Source organism: Cariama cristata, unplaced genomic scaffold (assembly GCF_000690535.1).
Source record: "Cariama cristata isolate BGI_N322 unplaced genomic scaffold, ASM69053v1 scaffold18536, whole genome shotgun sequence".
In the NCBI taxonomy this organism is placed as follows: Eukaryota; Metazoa; Chordata; class Aves; order Cariamiformes; family Cariamidae; genus Cariama; species Cariama cristata.
In genome coordinates this window covers 6,914-31,124 of record NW_009624031.1, presented here as the reverse complement: position 1 = coordinate 31,124, position 24,211 = coordinate 6,914, and the positions used below count along the sequence as shown (strand labels likewise).

The following is a 24,211-nucleotide window of genomic DNA, read 5'->3' as shown; positions in this document are numbered from 1 at the left end:
AAGGCTCATTCTCTCTTCGTTGGCAAGGACTTCCCTCTGACCTCTGTTCAGTGTCAAGAGAAAAGGCACAGAGGAGTGGGATTTGTGAACCTTCATTCCACATCCTTGAGCCTCTCAGTACCACCCTGAACTACACAAGTGAAGCTTTCTTAAGAGGCAGTGTATCAATCAATCATCTTAGTGGTCCAAAACTGGTGTGCAGTTTCCAGAAGTTCCTCCTCTAATTTCCAAATAATCTCCTACATAACAAATCAAAGACTAGGGCTTAATTCCCATATGCAAGCTTTACTTGAGATGACAATATAGGACATAACCCTCTGGAATCTTTACTTAACACTTGGGAGTACATTTTTTATGGCAGGACGACATCATCTTTGAGTAAAAATGATGGAATTGTAAAAAAGAAATGCACACACATCGACATGACCAAAAGCTCCCAAATATTTACAGATTTAAGACCAAGCTCTTCTATTCCCAAATATTTTAATAGGAGTTTCTAAAAAAAAAATATCTGTAGGGTATATTAACCAAACAACACTACTGAGAACCTAAAGCAGGTCATTGTTTGTGACAAAGAGGTAAACAGAAAAGTAAACTGAATTAAACTTCTGGCTTCAGAAGTAGAATCCACACATATTTTGACCAGTATAAAATAATACTGTTTTCCTTTTATGATGTGAGAAATTCATTATGCATTACAAGAAAGATATTCCAGTTATTCAGAACAGCCCGCAGGAGGATTTAGAAGACCAATAATGAGCTCTTATGCACTGCTGCTGCGTGACAGAAGATTGACTCCAACACCATGACTTTGTTGCTTCTAGAGTATCATGCAGAACACTATTTATATACCGAGCACAGGCCAAATTACTTAATCTTGGCTGCATATATACAACACAACTTTCATGCGTTTTTTGTGTCTGGAGGTAAGGCGAAAGCTTTGCATTTTGGAATACAAGGGAAAGATATTCTTGGTAATGCTTAAGGCTATCAAAATGTACTAATTCATCAAAACCAATCACCAGGTGGAAAAGCACTTAAAAGCATCTCTCAAAGAACAAATACCCCTAAACAACTCAAGAATGGAAGTAGAATGGAAACAAACTGAAAACCTGTAAATGTCAAGAGGAAGAGGTGGTTACATTTTAAGCAACACTGCAGAATATCCAGCAAGTACAAACCTTCAGGCACAAGCCAAGAACACACTGCACTGGGGAGACCAAAGACAGATGATAGCACAGTGGCTGATTGATGTCAGAGGAGGTATGAAAGTTGGAAAGACTGCATTTCTGTTTCCTACACTATTTCATAAACCAGCAGCCAACATTGCACATCTGCTGCACAGAATGCTGCAGCTGTACCTGGTTCATTATACTTAAGTTTTTTGTGTCTGCCCACCACTTGGTCCTTAAATCTGCACACCCCACCCTTACAATCTTAATAGCTCCACTACTGATATGCCCAAACTGCCCATCTTCAGGATCATAATTTTTTGTTTAATCTCTACTGTCATAACAATGCCAGCACCCATCTTCACACCTTCTGGTATCATAGCCTAAAATAAAGTGGCTGTTATTAGGACTGGAAACATCTAACAAATGTGTCTGTAAATTACAATGCACATACTACATGAAGTGAAGCAAAGGAGCACAAAGAAAGAATAGTTTCCAAACAAAGCAACATTATTAGCTTACTTGCATGGTAAAATGCGAACAACATCGTTCTGCTTGTAACTCTCAATGCAGACAGCACAATGATCAAAGTCTGGGTCTGTTTCCTAAAAAGAACGAAAATTCAAGTCAAGAGTTGAGGCTATGACAAATGTAAAAGTAGTTGTGACTAGTACATGAACTGCATTGTGCCAAGTGGCTGTTACTAAGAAGATACAAAACCAATGACAGGATTATTACTTTTCCTTCTCAAGTGATGTTGGAATATATCTCATACATATAAAACTCTCCCCTCATTTGGAGCTGGTAAATGATCATTTGAAACATAAGCTAAGGCCTAACATGACTCTAATATTCAGTTGAATCGCTATAAAACATACTGGCAATTTTCCTAGAGGCTTTACTTCAGCTTGAAGCTAAAACTTCTATTTTATTCAGGGTTTTTTTTTCGGCAGGATAAGAATCCTGGGATTCCCTTTTATAGCCAGAACTAGCAAATTTTACCTATTTCAGAGTAGTCCCCGTATTTTTATCTGTTGCTTACTTGCAGAATTATGATCATTCTCATCCAGACATGAAGATGAGGATCACTGACCGACTGGCTCCTCTCTTTTCTCTGTTTTGAAGTTATGATTTTAAAAAAATATTTTTTTTTAAACATGAGAATTTAAAATTTCTAATGAAAAAGGCTTACTTCATTTGCATGTAGATATGGCATCAGTAACATGCATTTAAAATATCTGGGCCTGTGACACAAAACAGATTATGCCTTCTCTTAGTTCAAGTTCACTATTCTTTTCGATGCTAGCAAGATACTACCAAGACACTGGGAGAGGAGCCACAGCAGCACAACAGCCACTCACTCCCTGGTCAGCACCTGTCAGTGCTGCACGCAGAGAATCCCAATGGGCTCCTCTGATGAAGGACAGGTTTTCTCCTACTCTCTGTTCACCTGTATCTGCATCTCATGCTGTCTGCACTGCAACCTACACTTCACTTCCCAGTTTTGAATTTATGTTGTCAAGACAACAGACAGCATTCTTTTCTTTTAATACAGAAAAGTTCCTGTTATCTATATGTACTCCCATACCCACACAAAAAATTTAGTGCAGTAGGCTGTCTTGAAATAAAACTACATAGGGAGGGAGAAAGAGCAGAAAGGCATTTTCTCTGCCTTCTCTCTGGAAGCAAATTTTTCTATCACTTCCTAATCTTCCATTGCTGATAGCGTTGATAAGATAAAATGGAATCACATTAAAAAGGCCCAAGGAAATAATCTTCTCTTAAAAAAAATATCAAATCATAGCCACAATCCCCTTGCCTTTTGCAAATTAAAGAGCAAAAATTAAGCAAGGTTAGGTGACTATTTTTTCCTTTCAGAATCAAAGACAAAGCAGTAGTGCTCATAAAAGGAGGAAAAGTTTATGACTTAACACACCATATATTTTAGTTTTCATACTGGCAAGAAGTAACATTTACTATCCTTAATGAATTGTCTGTTTATACTCCCCCTCAGATTACTGGATATTCATATTTTACATAAGAGATTGTCCTTTATTGTCTCTCTCTCAAATTTATTTTTACTTTACACAACTTACATATAGAATGATTCTAAGCCTACAGAATTCCACATAGACAATGCTAGCCCTATGTACTCCTACCAGCAAAAGCCCCCAGCCAGCTAGCACACAAAACCACTCTGTCACAGGTGCCAGATGAAGCATGAGTAGTATTTAAGCAAGAAAAACTTCTTTGAAATGTACAGACTTATCGCATATATCAATACTAACAGTTACACAAAATACTGTGCCACAGGACAAAGTAAGCCTCCAACAAGGAAGGCAAGGTCATAAATCAGAAGCAGAAAGGAAAAACTGAGATTGTTTCCCCCCACCCAAAATTAAACACGATGCTCAAGTTTACCAGGTTGAAATCTTATTATCATACCTTATCACCCTTCTTTACTGTCCTGGTTGTCAATTTACCAATGGCCTTCTTGGCAGCATCTCCAAGGCGACGCTAATAAAGTGACAGAGAAAAGAACACAAATTAACTCTGATAATCAAGTTTTATTACTGTCCTTTATGACGACTTATTTGAGCTCAATACTAGCATTGCAATACACACTACGGCAGTAGGCCAACACATTAGACAAAAAGCATACACAGCAAAGCACACAGATTTGTCAGGAAGCCAAAAAAAAAATTAAAAAAAAAAATCAACAGTTGAGCCCACAAATACATTCTATAAGCATGGGCATAAGTCTCATGGACCATATAAAACTCCACAAAAGTGATCCAACATTTGTGTGACAAGACTAATCAAACCCAGCCCACAGGATAAAAGCTGAAGTAACATGCCCTCCTGATGATTTCTGTTATATTCTGTTCATATTGCTTTTTATTCAGTGTGCTGTAGTATACCCCTTGTTCTCTTCTTAAAGCTTGAATTATTATTTTTTGCCACCCCCGAGCACACTGATCTTATTCTGAGACATAAGAGATCCTCTCAGTGTAACCTAGTTTCTCTCTTGCTATTACCTGAAACCACCAGAATCCCAGAAAGAAAAAAAATAATATGGGTCACAAGATCTAAATAAGCCAATACAGACTTAAATAAAGCTGAAATGAATCCTGGTTTGAAGATGAACCTCAATTTGAACGCAGAGGCCAAGCTATTTTTTTGTTGTCTATATGCTGTTTTTATGACCACCGCTGTTGGATAGAAGGAGCCATTTTTGCAATTCAAGTGCCGATTCCTACTGCAATGCCCAGTTCCCAGCCAACTAAGAATGGCTGTTTGCCAGCTGGTCCATGGGATCCCATAGGACACCAAGTGGAACAAAGCTCATGTCTTCTTGTTTCAGGAACCTGAGACATTAGATTTGGTTTACGTTGACTGGTAAAAGGGAAGTTCATGTATTTCATCCTTCGCCTCCATCTTGTACTAAGTACTCTGCCTTTGAAAGAACAGTTGTTTCTGAGAATGTAAATTGCACCTATGAAAACCTCCCATACAGCTTGAAACAAATGTGTGGGTTTTGTGCCCACCTTCTATACAGTTGAAAATCAAATCCTTCATAAGGTGTACCCCCCTGTAGCCTACACTTCCTCTGCATACAAACTGAAACTAAGAAGGCTGCTTTTATCTGAGAAACACAAAGACCTCAGAAGTCTACCACAACCAATTTTACCACTGTTATTCTAGAATTGCATAAGCACGTTTTTTTGTGCTTTCCACAGAAGAACAGCTCTTATTTTTTTTTATAGCATGGATCTGAAAAAAAATAATAAATCAGATACTCAGTCCTAACTACTGAAGCATACCCATGTAGGAAATGCAGCATCAGAAACAGAGCTGGGATGGGGAAATTATATGCTTCCTGAAGTCAGAAATCTCATCCTAACTTCAACATGTGAGAAATTGGTAATTTTAACCAAATCTAAATTACATGTCCTGGAACAAGCATATTGGCCTGAGTACATAATGACACAGAACACACTGGTACACTGCTGGAGTAGACAATCATTGCATAACCAAAAGCGTGATTACTAAGAGAGGAACAAGGCTGAAAAGGCATTTAACTTAAATGCTCAACACTACCAACTAGAGTAACTGTGCATAGTATTTATATTTAGTTGTACTGCATATAATTGTATACATACAACAAGAAATCTTAAAGAAATATTATTTTCCTATGGGAAGCAAAATATTTCATCAAAACTCTTCCAAAATATATACATGTTCTCTTATGTAAATAAATTTGCTGAACAGTAACTTTCATCTCTTCCATTTTCTGACTTTAACAAATACTTTTTTATGCTAACATTGGAAATGCTGAGGATTTGCTATTTTGATATGTTAGGGCATAGGTATACAGCATGTGTTTGCTTTTAAAACCCAGAACTGTCTTGATGGAAAAGGTTACCACCACATGCAAAAGAGTTTCACTCCTCCGGCGGAAGCGTGCAAGAGTAATGATGTGAAATACCAGTATCTACTTCCACTATCTACAAGGCACAGCATGGTTTTTTACACTTTTGATTTTTTTTTTTTAAAAAACAAGTGTGCCTTGACACAACTTAAAAACAAGATCATAGCCTAAAACAAGTTATCATTACCAGTACAGCCTTCTCTCTGTGAAAGCTCTCAAAGCTCTTTAAAAATAAGCTGTAGCTGTCACCACCTTCTTAAAATTTAATAAGCTCAGCTTTTTAAACCACATAAAATTTTCATCAAGTTTCTCCTGACCTTTGTAAAAATCTAAAGAAAGAAAAAAGGTCATAAGAGTCCTTTCCCCATGGAGCAACTGTTCTGAAACATGGACATTTGGAAGAAGCCTAGAACCATGTAGGGGATTGAGAAGGCACAATTTAATATTCCACAGGCATTCATTGAGTAAGTTATATTTAAATTTTCACCATCCCAAGGGACCACACCAAGTACCGGTTACAGTGTGGTCATTTAAGAATGACATCCTTAGGAAAATCTACAGGATGCCACGTGACCCGCAGCACCAGACACTATTTATAGAAACTAAAGGAAATCCTTTGTCACAACTGAGGCTTTACAAGTTTGCATTTGTTTTAGGTTTGACAAAACACCAAAGCACTGCCTCACAGTGAGCTCCTGTGCATTAGCCGTAATTTGGGGGAAAGGGGGGGTCAGTGACTAGAGGTCAGCAGCTCGGTAAGTTAGCTTTGACCGAGAGATACAAAGGCAAAGAGAGCACAGTGGATTTCCTGAGGTTTGCTGACCCTTCTCAATAAAAGCCAAGGTACACTATGGAGGCAGTGGGTCATTACGTGCACATTAGTAAAAGATTTACTTCTAAAGTTTAATCCATATTTGAGTTGACTTGATTTAGTCAAGATCTCCGAGTACGGCCATACTTAATTCAGTTCTTAAATTAAGAGCTGAAAAAGAATTTAAGAAAGGTATATTGGACAAAATTTTACTTAAAATATATGACCAGGAGAATTACACAGTACATACTAAGTGTGATCTTGAATAAAGCTGAAAGTTAACACAGATCACTAAGCAGCTCTCTACCGTAGTTTTCTTACCCTAACATTCATGACAGATTATAGTTTGGAAATACCTTTATACAACTTTTGAATTACCTTAACTACTACTGAAACTATCCTTAAGAACATGGAAAGAATTCATAACATTAGCTCTGTGTTCCCCTACACTACACAAGTTCATTCACAATTTAACTTTCCCCCCCATTCCCAACATATATACAGTATTTATTATTCCAACATAGATTCTATCTTGGACTTGCAGTCATCGAAACCCAAATATTTTGCTTCAGTTCTATTCTTCCCTGTCACGTAGTAAGACCTTGTACTGGTGCTGCTCAGGATGAAAACAGTTTGCTATATAAAAATCCTTGTCTGGCAACGTGCTCTGCATTGGAACAAAGAAGTTCTGAACGCTGGTTTGACAGACATCGAAATTATTTGTTCTCTATTGACTACTGTATACAGAAATATCACCTCCAGAACTTAGAGGAGAAAAAAAAAAAGGCAGTCCCCTTACCTGATTCCTGTCACGTGCACTTGTGTACCTGATCTTCTGGATGAAGTAAAATATTAACCATGCTGAAGAAATTATCATCAAAACAATGAATGAAATTGACACAAAGACAAGAGAGCCCCGACTGAAGTTTTTTGGAGGAACACGGGACCCCACTGCTATTGCCATCAGGACAGAGATATTCTTTTCCAAGTAATTCAGGATCTCCTTAACCTTTGATTCTGTAATCATGACAGCAACAATGTCTCCAGTTCCTATAAAAAGAGAAAAAGATTTAACTTACATTTAAAATTAATGTGGCATGCCACTCACAAGATTTTCCAAATGCAATGCCATTTGACAACTTAGAGATTTTAATCTAAGCCATCTATGGCACATGGAACATGTTACTGGGGACTTAACTCACAGTTTGTCCTTCAAACCCAGATTTTGAAATTAGGTCATTAACATGCAAACTGTCTGCAGCTCCACACATAGTAACCGATCTCTACCGGTGGTTACACAGTACTTCCCACATCGTAATTACTGTGTGCAGTCTGAACTAGCTTTCAAAAGTACATTTGTTCCAGATTTGAAGCTGTGAATACCTAAATAGTCAACTCGCAGAAAAACATTTAAAAGATGAGTTCAATGATATTGCTAGAGTGGTCTTAGTATACACACTGCTGCATACAAGTTGCTCTGGAGTGTTATGCAAGTTCCCCTGCTTGGTTATGTGGCCTTTACACGCCACCAAGGTTGTCAAGGACCTGTAAGTCACAATGCCAGCACAGAAACAACAAAGCCAAACTTCTACCTACATCACTTCAGACAGAAGTGAAAGTAAAGTGAGTCTGGTTGTAAAGTAGAAGAGAAATGGAAAAAAACTTGGCAGAAGTTTCAGTGCCGGTTTTATCACCCATATGACGACACGCTTGATAAGATCGCAAAGAGGTTGTCTGTTTCATCAGTTCCGTTCTGAATGTGTAGCCCACCTGGTTTTTGTAGTGTCTTGCCTCTAAACTACCTCCTGTCCCAAAGGGAAAATTATTGGTATGAGGATAAGAAAATCAAACCACAAGACTTACTGAAAAAGAACATAATCACCTGCAGAGCAGAGAGAGCATCTATGTTTTAAAAGCCGAGGCCCCATAAAAGAGGATCTTGAACTCAGGACAGTTCTGATCTAAGTTCAAAGAAAGCAAAGTTTACAGGAAACCCAAAGCCAGAAAGAAAAAACCCTTCTGAGTGCCAATCTTACTCATCCAGATCTATTTGCTTGCTATACTAAAACCCCCTTCAAGACCTATTTTCAAAATGCCTGCAAAGTCTGCTCATCTGGTTGCTCCACCTGCTTGCTCCAATTCACATCACCTCAGAGAGGAACTGTATAATGCAAGCAATTTCAGCACCGAGATTCTGGATTTGGAGTGGATTTAAGTTACAGAGAACCTAGTGTGACACCGTGTAGAGAGAACATGAGGTCCTATTTTAACACAAGGAATTTGTTCGAAGTCTTTTAATCAAAATCTGATTTTTAAGAAGTTATTGTATCCACAAAATTATGTAGAAGGCCCAAAAGAGCAGGATCTTTGAAACCAAGGACACAGTAAGTTAGCGTGACAGACCCAGACAGCTACATAATTTTCCAAAATGAGAGCTTTAAGAGAGTTGTATAACAGTCTTAGATGTTATGTCATAACTCTTTCCATTCACCACGCCAAATAGTAACTTTTATAGTCACAATCCTCAGTTTTCAGGGCAAGTTCCCTAACATTGATGTTGTGGATTATGCTGACAGAACTACTCAGAAAAAGTAAAGCTGATAATCTCAGAAATTAAGATTTGCACAATAATTTAAAAAAATTTCAGTCCCAGAATTGTTTTTCCTGAGAAATTTCAACATTTCTTTATTTAAAATTGAAATGGTAAAGACATACACATCTTGCCCTAGTAACATGGGTCTAAATAGGAAAAGAATGTTCACTGTTTCCTTCTGAATGAGTATTTTTGAAACAAGTGTCACAGTAACTCAAAAGCTTTGCATAGCAACCAAAATTAACCACAGATTCACACAAGGTCCACTTCAGTCCAGCTCTCCATAAACACTTCAGTTCAAGGCGTACCAAGTTTGGTTTCATGCAAACTAACCAAGATATTCAATAGGCAGCAAAGCTCAGAAACAGAGTAAAAATCCACTGCTCGCTTTATTTTCAGAGGAAATCTACTTGGATTCTTATTTGTCCAGTTGGGAAGAGAGTCCCTGCCTAGATTTGCAGCACTTAATTACGGGACAACAGCCACTTTTCCTGCAAGATTCCGTGTGTAGATGCAGCACATGCTCCTGCAACCCCAAAACCCTGCAGCTCAGATGGTGCAAGATCAATCAAAAGCAGATAATTTATACTGCCTGATATTTTCCCTAGGCTTCACTTCTGTTCTTCCTATCTAGTTCAGGTAGTGAAGAAAGGTGGGGAAGGGTGCAGGGGTACTGTACTCCCTAGAGCACGTGTTCTGCTAAGCTTCCCCACTAGGTATTTACTTGCACCGAGGAAATATGTTAGTATCAAAATATCGGTCAGAAGCACTCAATGTAGCATTCTGACTTGGTTTACAGTTATCTGCAAAGCAAAGCTGACTAAGATCTCTCGGTACTAGTCCAGTTCTGTCTGAACCAAAAGCTGAAGCCTCTACCTAGTCCCTGCTGCCCAGGGAATGTGACAAAGCTGACAATCTGTCATGCCTTTTATATAAAGCTCAGCTCAAAGGGAACCTCTAGCAACACTGCAAAGTGATTTGCATTCCGAATGACTCAACTGGGAACAGCCAAAGTGCTACTGCTGCTTCTGACCCTGTGAGAGCCAAGGAGAACTGCAGAAAAGGAAAATAAATTGTGCCTGTAGAAACCAAGACTTGGTTCATCTGTATTTCTGTCATGGCATCACCGTAAATAATTCTAGCAAGAGCTCCCTGTTTAAGAACAATCGGGGGCAGGAAGAGACACCGACTCATTTATTTTAAACACCTTGAAACCTTGCATTTCTGAAACTTAAGCAGAAAAATAATACTCGGGTGAACACAGAAAGACTAACAGTGTTTGTAAAAGTTAGAATATGGTCTTACTATATAATCTTATGAAAAGCAATACTCTCCTCAGCCAAGAACACAGTGTCCAGAAAAAAGAAGCTGGAATGTTAACTAAAGCCAATGAACTACACACTCAACCATAGACGACAAACTAGGACAGACGGTAGGCACAAGATAAATATTGACGCCTGTAAATATAAATCATTTAATTGCTATCATCCAAGCCCAGACAGCTCTTTCTAGCTTGCAATTTTACCATACGCATGTTTAATTAGGATAGTTATACAACTCTATGTATGAAAAGGGATGAAGTTGCAATTTATCATTAAATCTCTGTAGTATTACATTGACAGAGGAGAAGAAAGGAGGACTTAAAAGCTGAGAAGGCACTAAAACCAAGAAGGTGGGAAAGACAGCAACATCCAGAAGTTTCCTGTAGAGTTCTTAAGGAAACTACTTTGCTCTCTCACTAATCTATCCATATCTCCTAGCAATTCTAAAAGAGCACATTTAGAAAGTCATATCAAAGAAAAATCACTAGTCACATCACAAGCAAATAATTTTTTTCCTTTTGTGTTTGTTTTGTTGATTCTTGACTACCAAATGTTTGCCTGAGGCTCAAAATATGGACAACTATGGCCAGGATACCAAGCTAAAGATAGGCACGGTTCAAAGAGCAGACTTCAGGCACATTCCATTCATCTACTGTTCCTTGGAGATGCAGGGAATGGCAGCCTGGCAAAATGCAACTGCCAAACAGCTGATTTTTTTTTTTTTTCCTGGGCTTGTGAACAGTCCAAGCAGCTGTTTGGTCAATACTTGGGGAGAAGGACAAGTGAGACAGTTCTTCTTGGGTCTATGAGCAACCTGGTAGCAAACTGCTGCTACTGCTGCAATGCTTCAACCACCTTCTTGCAGATGGGGAGGGCAAAAACTTAGATCCCATCTCAAGTGCAGCAAAAACTAAAAAACAAAAAAAAATTGATTTGATGTAACAAGGTTTGCAGAAAACTGAGAATTAAGTCAGATACTCATAACAAAGGTTAGCACTTTTCTAATGGTTGATATTTTCAGCTAAAGTCCTTGTAATTTCCTAAGTCTTTGATAGTGCCTGCTGATTTTGCAGACACAGCATGAGGCAGATAGACTGCACTCATCTCATGTTTGCAAAGGAATTTTGTTCTCTCTTTAAATAGCAGACAATATTTAATTGTAACTGAATCCTTTCATGACTTCATTCTGAAAAACCTAAACTTAACACACATTTATCTGAGTAATTCTGCTGGTGGAAATTTCAGAGTACTTCCTTAAAAAAAGTAAACAAAATCCCCACCTGCCTAATAAAGGTAAAGAATGGTGCAGACAGTCATTTGTAGGCTGGATTCAGGGCATGATTCAGACACTGAAATGTCTCTGCCTATTTAACTGCAATAATCGGAACATCGTAATGATAATGTAATGGGAAATAAAACTGCCCATCTTCACAAACCAGACTTCCCTATTCTTCTATTAAAATCCCATAACTGTATGCTAAGCATTTCTGAACACATACCAGAAATAAAACTACAGCAACAGACACTATTCAGTACCCAAGAAAGGGATCAGTCCTATCACTGTGAGTGACAGATTTCTTGGCATGACATTAAGTAACAGTGAAACCACTCCAAGAGAATTTGGGAGCCTACAAAACGTCAACAAAGACAACAGGAAGGCACAAATGAAGTGCTATGGTTCTACAGGAAGTTTTGAGAGACCAAGCCCCAGTTCTGTGAAAACACCAGAAGACGGCTGAGCTGCAAGGGATTTAGCCATAGAGGATATAACCCATGGGACCCATCAAGTGAGGCAAAGGGAAAAAGCATACCTGAGCTGCACTGCTAGGAAAGGTGGGTTTGGGGAGCAAAGCTTTTAAATATAAATTTCATAGTACTTAACAAAATTGGGGAAAAATACACATAAATCATTCAGATACCTTAAAATTTTAGTCTGCCACAAAACAGAGAAGTTTGTCCTGAAGAGTAAGTCATACATTCTAAAACAGGCTTTTGGAAAAGCAGACACCAAGAGGAAAAGCCTTGGCATATCTTGAGAGTGATTAAAACAGGCCTAGCTGCACATATTTTTATTTTGATCTAATCAGAAAGTAAACAAGAGCACATCCAAGCTGTCAACACACAAGTGCAATCTCAAGAGCAAAATATGTTGTTTGAGATGTCCCAAATCAAATACTTCTGAAAACAGAAAAAACCTGTAATACTTGTCAGTTATTTAGTTCTAACCAAAGCAAGAATTTAATGCCAAGAATATACACCAATTTTAAAATGAGACTGGATAGCATTTTAAAACATTTGTCTTCCTGTTGTCTTTGTAATATCAAAATTGTTGAATTCTTATCTGTATGTAAACATTTACTTTAGGATGCCTATTTTATGCAGTGTCAGACACTAAAACAGATGTTACAACACTGTCATGAGAAAAATGGTAAAGGACAGCAGTATATGAAACTGTTACCTAAAAGTAAGGCTTTTGCAGGATGCATCAGTTAAATACAACCAGTGGACCTGGTTGCTACACAAACCTACGCAAAACAACCTAGGAAAAAAGCTTCTGAGATTAAAACTTGAATTCTGACTGCCTACTTAAGAGGACAAAGAAATAGACATTCCAAGTTCAGTGAGAAACAGGCTTCTATGAATTGCAACCAAAATACAGTCAATTCATATATGAAAAACACTCAAAACTGTTCTTCAATTGTAGCAAAAAGAGCTTCAACAGATTTTACCCTGCCAGGCACTGCACTATGCCCTCTGAATACGATTACACACACTTTAGTATTTTGCAATGTACCGTGCATTGTTGTACTGCTAATAGACATGTGATGGATGTTCACAAAGTTCTCCTCCTTTAAGAAAAACAGGCATATGATTAGAAAACCAGAAACAGCAAGAGTAGCTTTTCCAAAGATGAGTGTGACAACTTCAAAACAAAGATTAAAGCCTAATCACTTTCTTCTTGTGCTAGCCTGTAGCACATTAAGTTAAGTCCACAGGCGATAAATAATAATCTTATAAGCAGAAATTATCTTTCCAATGCCTGCCCTCCTTCATTAAACAAGAAACAATGCCTCAGTGTAATGTTTTTGCCATATTTTCGATCAGCTTTGTAATCTACTACTTCCTAAAAGGAGAGCTAGATAGCAAAATCAGTTGGGGAAACTGTTGGGCTGTATTTAAATGCCAACTGCGGACACATTATTTCATAACCCAACTGCTCTCCTCTTGACACTCATGGAGATGTATCTTAAGGAGAAATCTGCATAAGATCAAAACAGGTCGTCACAGCTAAATCCTCCTGCTTCATTCACAAGTTCAAATCACACTGATGCATGTGAGATGGTGGAGCTATGCCCCTGGATTTCCTCAGTCTTGACAAGGTTCAGCCGTCTCTCTGCTACACCCAGCATACCCCTCTCAAGAAAACCTACGCTTACCATCTCTCAGAGATATAATACAATATTAGTATGTAGCAGAGAGGCGTTAGACTTCACTGCAGATCTTTTCCTCTCCATCAGCCTCACCCAGAGAGCTCCTTTTTATCTTCTATCTAAAGTCATATGACACTAAGCACTGTTAGAAAAATTAAGATCCTTCTATTAAGCTACAAGGTGCACCCACCTCTTCTCTAAGCATCTCACAAGCTTCTTAATCTCTGCCCCATTTTGATTTTTGAAAGCCAAAATACGCTACTTCAACACTTCTGATGGGCACCAGGAGGTCAGAGTCATGGCTGGGCTGAGAAGGGGGGAGTACTTAAAGGGAGAATTTATACATCTCTGGAACCAGAACTGCAGCAGAGTTCACTTAAAATGGCAAAGGCATTGTTTTTGTCCCTTCCCCTGCCCCGTCCCTTTTGAACTGCCCTGATCATTCTACTTATATTACATATTCCCGCTCTGTAGAAGGATTTTTATCTTCTGGGAATTATATTTATATATATTTTTTAATGCCTGTGACCTTTTGGGTTCTTTACACTAGCGAAAGCCAAGCCTAGACAAGGGAAAAGCAGACAGACGTTACAATGATTTTACAGACGTTTCACGCAACTTTTTTCCTCTTTTAGCAATGCCTCTTCGCATCTAGTTGCACTACAATTTTTTTGAAAAGGAAACGGACATTCCACTTAAATAATGCCGGAAGAATAAAAAAAACTTGGTACACAGGAATTTATCATTTTATCATCCCCTTTCCACAACTGTGCACAGATTATTTTTCTTCTATTCACACAGTTTTACAATGCATTTAACTATGTATTATGGTGAGTAAACTGCATTTGCAGTCCTATTTAATGAATACTTTTACTGTTAAAGTATTAGTATGCTAACAAAGTAAACAAAATTTTATATTCAAACCTTGAACAAATGCAAATTAATAAAAAGCAGAAGGGTCACCTTAAGTTCTGACTAGGGAAATGGTGTAATCCCACCACATGACATACTACTGAAAAAAGGTTCCTCATGTCACCATTTCACACATTTCCAAAATATGTAAGTCTTTCTATCTTCAAAAGTTATTTCTGCTTATTTAAAAACAACCTTTCTTCATGTATACTTCTGAATAATGTCCAAAACCTGTTACTTTAGACCTGGATTTAACACCCAATCACTGATTACAGTGTCACGTTCTTGATTAATCAATGATATTAATGATATGTAGACCTTAGTGGTCCATTCATCAATTTAAGACACACTTGGATTTTGGTAACTAAAAATCTCCATAATCTTGCGTTTTGTTGTGTGTCCCCGTACTAGTAGGTGGCTTCCATTTTGCTATTTCTGGATAGCAGTTCGTATTCCCACTAACGGGAGTTGGGGCTAAAAAACTCAGGGATTTCTAAGAAGGGTAATCTGTCACACTGGCGTATTTTCTTCTGTCTACAGACAACTTCCATACAGATCCATCAACCTGGACAGTCATTACAAACAAATTCAGCAAAGCACGAAAGAGACACAGCAAGAGTTCCTTACCCAAGGACACTACAAAATATTTTTAGAGCTTCATAAATAGTATATTCATAGATTAGTATAATGAATTTGATTCTACCAAATCCACAGATTTTGGAGATTACTCTGCTGCTGGAGCTCAGACTTTGGATAAGAAAAAGATTATAATTACTTACAGTCACTAACAGTCCCGTGGGCCTTTTCAGTCACAGAACTAATTACCCTTTCAGCTGGCTATGGAAAACTGAGCCTAACTGCAGTTATTTCAGTTGTGGATGAGGCATATACCATGCAGAAACACTGGTAAGAAGTTCTGCAAGGCACTGAGGCTACATTAGCTTTATAAAGAGTTTCCCTGGCTTGCCTTGAAGAAACAAGTGCTTCCTTATGGTCCAGAATCTGTGCTTCAAACACACTCCTCTCCATGTCTTGTTAAATGTCAGAGACCTCCATGTACTGTGTGACAGATTTTTCCGGATGGATACACCTCCAAGAAACACAGTGAGAAACACTATTAACTATAATGCTGTTGACACTTGTTCCCCACATTTTCAATTAGCAAATATAAACAATATAAAATGATGAAAGATATGTAAACTATGATCAGACTATTGATTGTTTTGCCTTTTTTAAAGCTTCAATTTTAATGACTCATCTCTCCTTCCTTTTCACTAATTTTCCAGGGCAAACTAATAATAATAAATTATAATAACAATATTGTAATATACAATAAAATTAGTTTTGAGCTGTGGATTAAAAGTAGGTTTCAGTAATCCAGGGAAAGTTTTGCAGTGGATTTGGTATACAGCCAAAATATTCATCAGCACGTATTTGTGCAAAATAATCTGCAACACACCCTGCCATAGCTTTCACACATCAGTTCAGCTTACAGTTACATAAAGAGACATTTGTGAGAAAAAGGCAAGCAGCAGAGGAAGAGATGTGCTGCACGCAGTGAGAATGCCACAACAGAGGAGGATGGTATTTTGACTGCCAGATCTCTGCAGTCATCTCTACTCGCCCCGAATTAGGGCAAGAACATGGAATAGCCATTAGATGGCAACAACTTCAAATTACTTCTTGTCCCTCTTGCCTCTGACCCACTGACCTAAAATAATCCACGTAAAATACATTCAGTTTTATCATAGTTCAAAGCAAGTACAGACCCTGCTCCCTGGGCTAGTATGCTCTTTAAGCGAATACAGGGCGATGAGAAATCCTCCCCTTGAAAGCAAACTGTTTCTGGGAGCCAGGGTTGGGCGGCTCTCCCACAGCAAGCACTACAGCAGCAGAACATCGCCTTTGCGCACATCACGGAACAGAAACACCTTCTCGCAGAAACCGAAGGCGTTGTTTCTTTAGAAGTGCAATGAAGATTGATCCTGATGAGATGTCTGCAGCTTGTTCTAAAGACTTGAAGAGATTTACCTGACACAGGTAAATCCTCTGAAAAAGGGACTATATTAGAAGTTGTTTAAATACTTCAGGAAGTTTCTTCAGCACTGATAAACAGTGGTTATTGGAATCCAGCAACTTCATTTTGATACTCTCTCCTATACTTGTTTATCTTTTTCTATCTTTATTCCATAAATTCTGAGTGCGAAATTTTAACTTTAGAGGTTTCTTTGGCTTATATTCTTTCCTACAAATCCAAATAAAAGTCTAGATTTGAATAGAGAAGTTCAATATCAAATTTAACTATTTTGTACTTGACAGGACTGTCTCCACCACACACAAACAAAAAAATAATTAAAATGCTATTTTACTTGCATTTCCTTCCTATTCCCATAACTGATTATAAAGGAGACAGCTACCACATATTTTCTCTACCACACAGGCTCTTTTTTACATTAGACAATATTTGTTCTGCTTTAACAGAAGTAGCAAGCAAAACCACTCATAAAACTGCCTTCCTGCCAGTGATATCACAGTCTACCATAACCTGTGCTGGGAAAGATGTCCTTCGCTTAGGTTGATAGAGGACATCTATAAGAACGTGTAAAACAAGTTTTTTACATGCACATAGAAATACATACAAGGATATACACAGAGAGAAGAAAATAATGTCGCAAATAACATTAATAGAAATACTTTTTTTTTTTTTTTTTTAAGTTCACCAACTCCTTAAGGTCAATACCTACTTTAAAACTCATTTTGGAACTCCAAGGGGCAGAGACTTAGTGGACTAAGACACAAGAAAAAGCAAATTCTGATATTAGCAATAGAAACTGTTCATTTGACATGGTGATGATAGATTGATTCAAGAGTGACAGTTGTTATCTAGCCACCAGAAGGAATTTATATTCTGCTAAGCAACATGCTGAGTATAAAAAAACTTCCACAGGATTAAAATTTTCAAATGTGTGTTCAAGCATAAAATAATTTGGATAAAATATTAATCCCATAGGTGAGAACTGCTTACTGAGCTCTTTTCATAGGGAATCACCTCTCTGCAGGTGGTCAACATACATAAATCTATATAATATTCTACTTATTTATTTTTAGCACAGACATAGCCTAAGTGGGTGATTGGAATTCATGAAAATATCAAAGTAGGAAAGCCTGCAGTTCGCAGAGCGTGCATTATCAGCAGTTGCTGCTTTCGTCTCTGCTTCACCGTGAAGGCAGAATATTCCTAAGGCTTGGTACGCAGCAGTATAAAAATTATGTTACAGTGACATAAAATAATAAAAGGTCTATTTTCACCTGTCTATGGAAAAAAATGTACAGCCATGAACCTGGTGGTCATAAGACGGTTGCAAAATTGTCTTGTGAAGAATGTACATTTAAAAGAAAAGAGTAATACTGCACAGCACCAGACATCATATGGAAGTAAGACCGACTTGGTGGCTCACGTTCATTTTCACTTTATATCGACTCTATTTAACACATATTTAACTCAATCAGCAGCAGAACAGCTATCAAATACACAGGGTCAACTCCTCCTGACCTTTAGGGATAGAACATACTAAAGAGAAGACTGCACTGGAATATCTAGTTAGCAGATGATTTGGCCATTCACCATCTAAAAAGCACATAAGCAGTGATACGGTTGAAAAGCCAGAAAAAGGAAGACCAGAGAGTGCCTTGAATGTGTGCAAGACTGCTTTACACACACAACATTTGTTTGAATAAGCTCATCACCTAAGCATAGGCTCATGAATCATCCCCCTATTTGGAACAATTCTCACCAAAGGGAGTGCTGGATTCCAAACCTTCCCTGTACTGAGGCTAACACCAAAGGACTAATCTACATCTCAGTTACACACACTTGCAGTTCCTACATCAAGCCAACAGGAAGTTATTTATAGGAAACTCTGCAAAGCGCAGATTGCTAAGGAGATCCCTTGCATGACCATAATGCAATCAAAACAAAATGTGGAGCAACATTCCTCTTCATTACAGTGTGGTGCTAAGGTAGCATTTCTGTTCTAGGTAATTACTTTTAGTCTGTCACATAGTTTGCATGCTTCAAGTCCAATATTAATTTTGAGATAGTGCCTACAGCCCAAATCAGTGACAGAGATTCCAGTATACCAGGGACTGAGTACATGCAGCTAAAAAACAGTATCTCAACTACTCAAAGATAAAATACACATCATTTCAAGTAATTACTTTTTTTTTTTAAAGCTTGCCATGAGTAAGACTAAATATTTGGGTATGAACACGCTGAAGAGAGTATTAGCTTTTTTCTAAACATCAAGTATCCAAACAGTTGCCCAGCTAGCTTACAAGACACCATTCTACCCACAGCAGCCCTCACATTTTATAACTTGAGACATCATTTCAACCTACCAGAACCATTGGACTTAGCAATAATAGTGTCAAAGGCCACACACTGGTCTTCAGAGCTGAAACAGAGTGAACTAGAATTTCCTAATGAAAGACAGACATCATCCCATTGCTATGAAAGCACCTGCCAAATCTAACAGCATTACAAGAAAGAAAGTATTAGCTATAACAAAACCCATTATACGATTCTTCACTGTTAGAGCTGTTAGGCATTGGAACGGGCTCCCCAGGGAGGTGGTGGAGTCATCGTCCCTGGAGATGTTCAAAAAACATTTAGATGTGGCACTTCAAGACATGGTTTAGTGGACAGGGTGGCATCAGGTATACGGTTGGACTTGATGATCTTTGAGGTTTCTTCCAACCATAATGATTCTATGATTTAATATGTAATAGAGCAAACAATGCTAGAGCTGTATTGTTATTAGTCGTCTTTTTTTCTGCCACAATAAAGTATTCCAGGCCACAGGAGAAGTCACAAATCCTTGTTAAACAGAGACTGCAGACTCTACAATCTTACAGGTTGTGCTGGGCCAACCCATCACACAGGTATTTCAAAGAGACATCAGAGTTGAAGGTTTAGGACGGTTCTACATCAGTAGAGAGAGATGTGGTAAAAAATTAAAAAACAAACAAAACAAAAAAAGGAAGGTGATAAAAAGTTTTTCACTAGAATATGGGACTTTTTGCCTCCAGGTTACTTGCAAAAACATTTAAGGAAGGTACCTAAGATAAAAATGGATTGACAATAGGCTTTGAATTGCTATACAGAGGTCAAAATCTCCCTGGAAAATTCCTGTGGTGTTCAGAATTGGGACTGTCAAACCCCACTAAACCAGAAGCAGCCACAAGACATTTCCAGCATTAAAAAAAAAAAAGAGAGAAGCAACCATAGCACTTTTTTAGTAAAAGAATTAAATTCTAACTGTGTGACAATATGCAGAGCAATAATTAGGAAGTTCCAGTTTCCAAGCAACCCTCTGTACTTAAAAGAAGGACTGAAAATATTCTAGGAAAAAAAAAAAAATCAGGCAGCAGTACAGCCATCAAATATAGAAATATGCCTTTTTTCAATTAAACTAAATAACTCCAAATTGAGAAAACTTTCTGGGAAAATGAAAAATGTAGTTATCAGAATTGTGAAACTCTTTATTAACCAAGGAAAATGTTTACATATGAGGCTCCCAATGGCTAAAATAACTCACTAGTAACAGCAATATTTTACACAGATAGCCCTAAAAAAGTAGAAATCTGTAGAAATTCAGATTTTCAGCATTATTCTAGACCAGCAATAGTCTAATTCGAGACAACTTACAGAGGCAACGGCTCTCCAAATCAGTAAGTTTTGTTGATGCCTGTATGGCACTCAAAGACACATCATACAATGAGAACCCTCTGTAAACTGCCATTTAAAGAAAAAGCATATGCAAGCTCAGATCCTGATACAACTCTTAACATTTGAAAGTCCCCACCATAACAGCCAGTTGAAGACACGCTACTATAAAAATTCTTCAGGTACAGATGCTCTGTAAAATTCCAGACCTTTCATTATATATTAGCTTTTCCTCTTCAGAAAGGTTTGAAACAGATTGCTCCTAAGATCCTACAGGTATTTCCTCACTCCAAAACACCCATTTCCCCATTGTAGAGGAGAGCATTCCTCATTGGATAAAGTGTATGCTAAAGGAAAATAACTTTCCAGAATTATTGGCTTAATTTGCTATATTGCATACATGTAAACATCATTAGAGAACAGGCTATTTCAAATAGCATCTCTGCACTGCCAAGAGCTCTTTGACAATTGTTTATATGGCAAAAGAGTACTTGGGCAAAAAAAAAAAAATAGTGAAAGAGATTACATTTTATTTACCTTGATGAGTCATCGTGACAGGTTCTTCACTGGATATATTGTTGTAAATGACCACAGCTGTGGCATTATGTGAAGCTGCTCGCAGTATTTTTTCTCTAAATGTACAGTTTCCTCGCTGTAGTAAAGCGATCCACTGCTTGGTGTTTGGTGGAACTTGGAAACGCGTGCGAGGGTCACAGCCCAGGCGATCTGCAACTGAAATGGAAAATACATTTACACAGATGGCAATTTATTCAAACAGGCAAAAAAGAAAAAAACTAACTCCAAGTTTTGTTGAATTACTTAACTGTTATGGACTAGGAAGCCACTAACATCTTGTTAATAAAGTCTAAAGATAACTGCATTCTTATGAAAAAATAAGTCTTTAAAAAAAAAAACCCAATCTCCAACATCAAAAGCTGTGACTATATGCCAGACAATTAGGCTCACTGACACAAGCTATTTTTAACTCTAGTGCAGCTAGAGCAATGAATTCACATTTGAATCAATACCTGCCTAAAGGCTGAAAAACATTAGAATATGGTTCATATGCTATAGGCATTTATGAAACAGCTGTTTATCAGTCATTCTGGGGAGTATAACTTTTTATTCTTTCTAATGCAGTCATAAATATCACTGCAGTGGGAAGTACAACTAAACAAAGGAGATTGTGAAAACAAGATTTCAGAGTTATCTGCCACGTGCAGGCTACTGTTAAAAAGGGCAATATTAAAAGCTGATCTTGTAAAAACCCAGCAGCCAACATCAGCTTTTTACGTATGCACATTTTGTCTGCAAGGAAGTGCATTCAAATTCATAGAGAAACAAATGGTTTTGCAAACACTCAAGTTGTCAGCTAAACAGGTATTGATGGCATAAAGGAAGAGCAACAGAAATGGCAAATGCCAGATGTCTGAATTCAACAGTATGCAAAGCTCTTTTGTCCGTTCTGATGCTGCAATGCATCCAGGAACAACCCCAACCCACACAGAGCTATGTACAAAAGGCACAAAATGCAACACAGAAGATAACTTCACAGCACAGCAGCTGAAACTGATGAAAGACATTTCTGTTTACACAACTGGAAATACACAGTTTTGTCTGATACACTGGTCATATCATTAAAGGATTTTAGAAATTTAGAGCCAACAGTAACTTGTAATACAAATATATTTACCCTTTCAAATGCCAAGAGTATAAGAATCTTTGGCAACTAAACATGGTTGGGATAAACAATGATTTTTCCAGACAATTTATTTGCATAATAGCTCTGAAAACATTACAGTTCATAAAAGCAACTCAAATTAAATGTCTCATAATTTTTTCCTTTAAAAGAAGTGAGTTCTTCAGCACAGACTATGAGATTTCAGCAAAAGATCTACCACAAAAAATATCAACTTTAACATATTATCTGGAAACAAAACAAAAGATCTTTTTAAGCATTCTCAGCTTAACATAGCTCAAGTTAAAACCTATAACAAAGGAGATTCAAAGAGCTAAAGGATCTTTTCTGAAACAAGAAAGAAAAATCTTTTGCTTGCCTAAATAAAACTAGTGCAGATGAATCTATATCGTTGCAGTCGTACAGGAAGTCGTTGCATCTCTTAATTTGGACAAGAAGTGCCTCTCCCTGTTCCTCTGGAAGGAGGGTGGGGAGCCAGATATAAGCACATCCTTTTCACAGTTGTTTTTCAAGGCTGTATTAGACATTTCAGACATGGAGGGCTAGTCGCTGTATTTTTGTATGTGTGCTTTTGTTTTATACAGGGATCATGGAAAATCTGAAGTATAAGATGCCTGGAGTTGAATTTTAGAGAGTATTTTCTTCCATTACCCCAACATTATTACTTGAATCCCTTCGGAAATTGCTAGCTAGCACTGATCCATACACGTCGTTTTAGAGCACTGATGACTGCCATCCCAAACAGCAGTGATCATAGGAGTGCACTTTCATATCGACTGCACTTTTGCAGCTTGTCTTTGCCGTCTTAAATTTAAGAGAACAGTACATTTCTTTAAAGGAACTATAGCCCTTTCTGAAAATGTGGTAGAACTGTAACACGGCACATGTGCAACCAACCTTGATGTCCTCTGTTAAGACAAAAGCAGTTTAATGTACACTTCCCCCTTGTTCAGAACATTTCCACTTAAAAATGCAGGAGGGGCAAGGCACCAGCAGACTGTGACAGGAAGTTTCGCAAGCCTTGAAAGCTAAAAATACCATCATTCTCCAGTGAAATCATATTCAAGAATCTCAGGTGAGATATATCCTTTGGAAAATACCATTCAATAAATGGCCACAATTACACAAAAAATCCTCAAACTGCCAAAAAAACCCTCTGAAAGTAGACACTATGACCAATATATATGGGAGGGATGAAGAAATCTTATGGATTATGTACAGTTTACTTCAGCACAATCATGCTCAAAACTAAAATACCAAGTGAAAAAAAAGTGGCCACAAAAATAAAGTAACAGGCTATTGGAACAAAAAAAAAAATTATAAAAGCAATAAAAGGCAAAAGGCACCTGGAAAAGGGAGGTAGCATTCTCAAAAGTCTGTTACATAGTTCAAAACTTAGAAAAAATTATGTAGGCTCCTTTAAATTTGTACAGCTTGAAATTTTTAGCTTAAAAATCAGAGAAAGTAGTAAGAGGTAACAGAAACCGCATGTGTGGGAAAAGTAGTACAAAATTTTCTACCACGGTAGAGATCAAAGTCTCTCTCAGCTGTGGACAGAGCTATGAAATGTTACTGCATAGAGCAACAGGATTAGGAAATAAGATATTAAGAGATAAAAGCTTTCCATATATAGACCAACAAACACCACTCAAACACATACAGCATGTTATTCCTGATGAGGTGGATTCAGTATGTCCTGATGAAAGTTTAACAGCTGACAATATTTTAGCCCTATTTAAGTCATACAAAACCATGAAGGAAAATGTGGTTGTTTTAAATAAGCCTGAACTGAGTAACTGCAAGTCACGTGAGATTTAATAAAAAGTCACAACCCACTTTTCTTTACATTAGCATCCTATTACACCACACAAATATTAAGTAATCTTTTCACTTTTAACTAAATAAAATTGAAGAACAATAGTGGAAAGCCTGAGTTTTTCTGCTCTTCTTTTCAATCGACTTAATACACTCTGAAAAGAGTGAAAGTCTTATAATCATGGTCACTCTCCTAGCACAGCAAGCTGGCTAAAAGAAAACATCTGCTGTACACCTAACGCACCAGGCACACCAGTTGGCATTGTAAGGGACATAGATAAACGAACAGTGTCAGCAGG

General features: G+C 37.7%; 1 protein-coding gene across 2 annotated transcripts in view; it reads right to left on the bottom strand.

Moving 5' to 3' along the window:
- RNF130 (ring finger protein 130) overlaps positions 1-24,211 on the bottom strand; it is a 43,075-nt gene that overhangs the window by 11,957 nt on the left and 6,907 nt on the right. Inside the window, exons 2-5 of one of the 2 annotated variants that reach the window (XM_009703021.1) lie at positions 20,936-21,130; positions 7,215-7,465; positions 3,618-3,689; positions 1,695-1,777 (exon numbers count right to left, since the gene is read on the bottom strand). In XM_009703021.1, the coding sequence (XP_009701323.1) occupies positions 1,695-1,777; positions 3,618-3,689; positions 7,215-7,465; positions 20,936-20,948 (419 nt within the window). In that variant the 5' untranslated portion in view covers positions 20,949-21,130. Of the gene's footprint in view, positions 1-1,694; positions 1,778-3,617; positions 3,690-7,214; positions 7,466-20,935; positions 21,131-24,211 lie in introns of those variants that run through there. The other variant, XM_009703022.1, reaches the window with a different exon arrangement.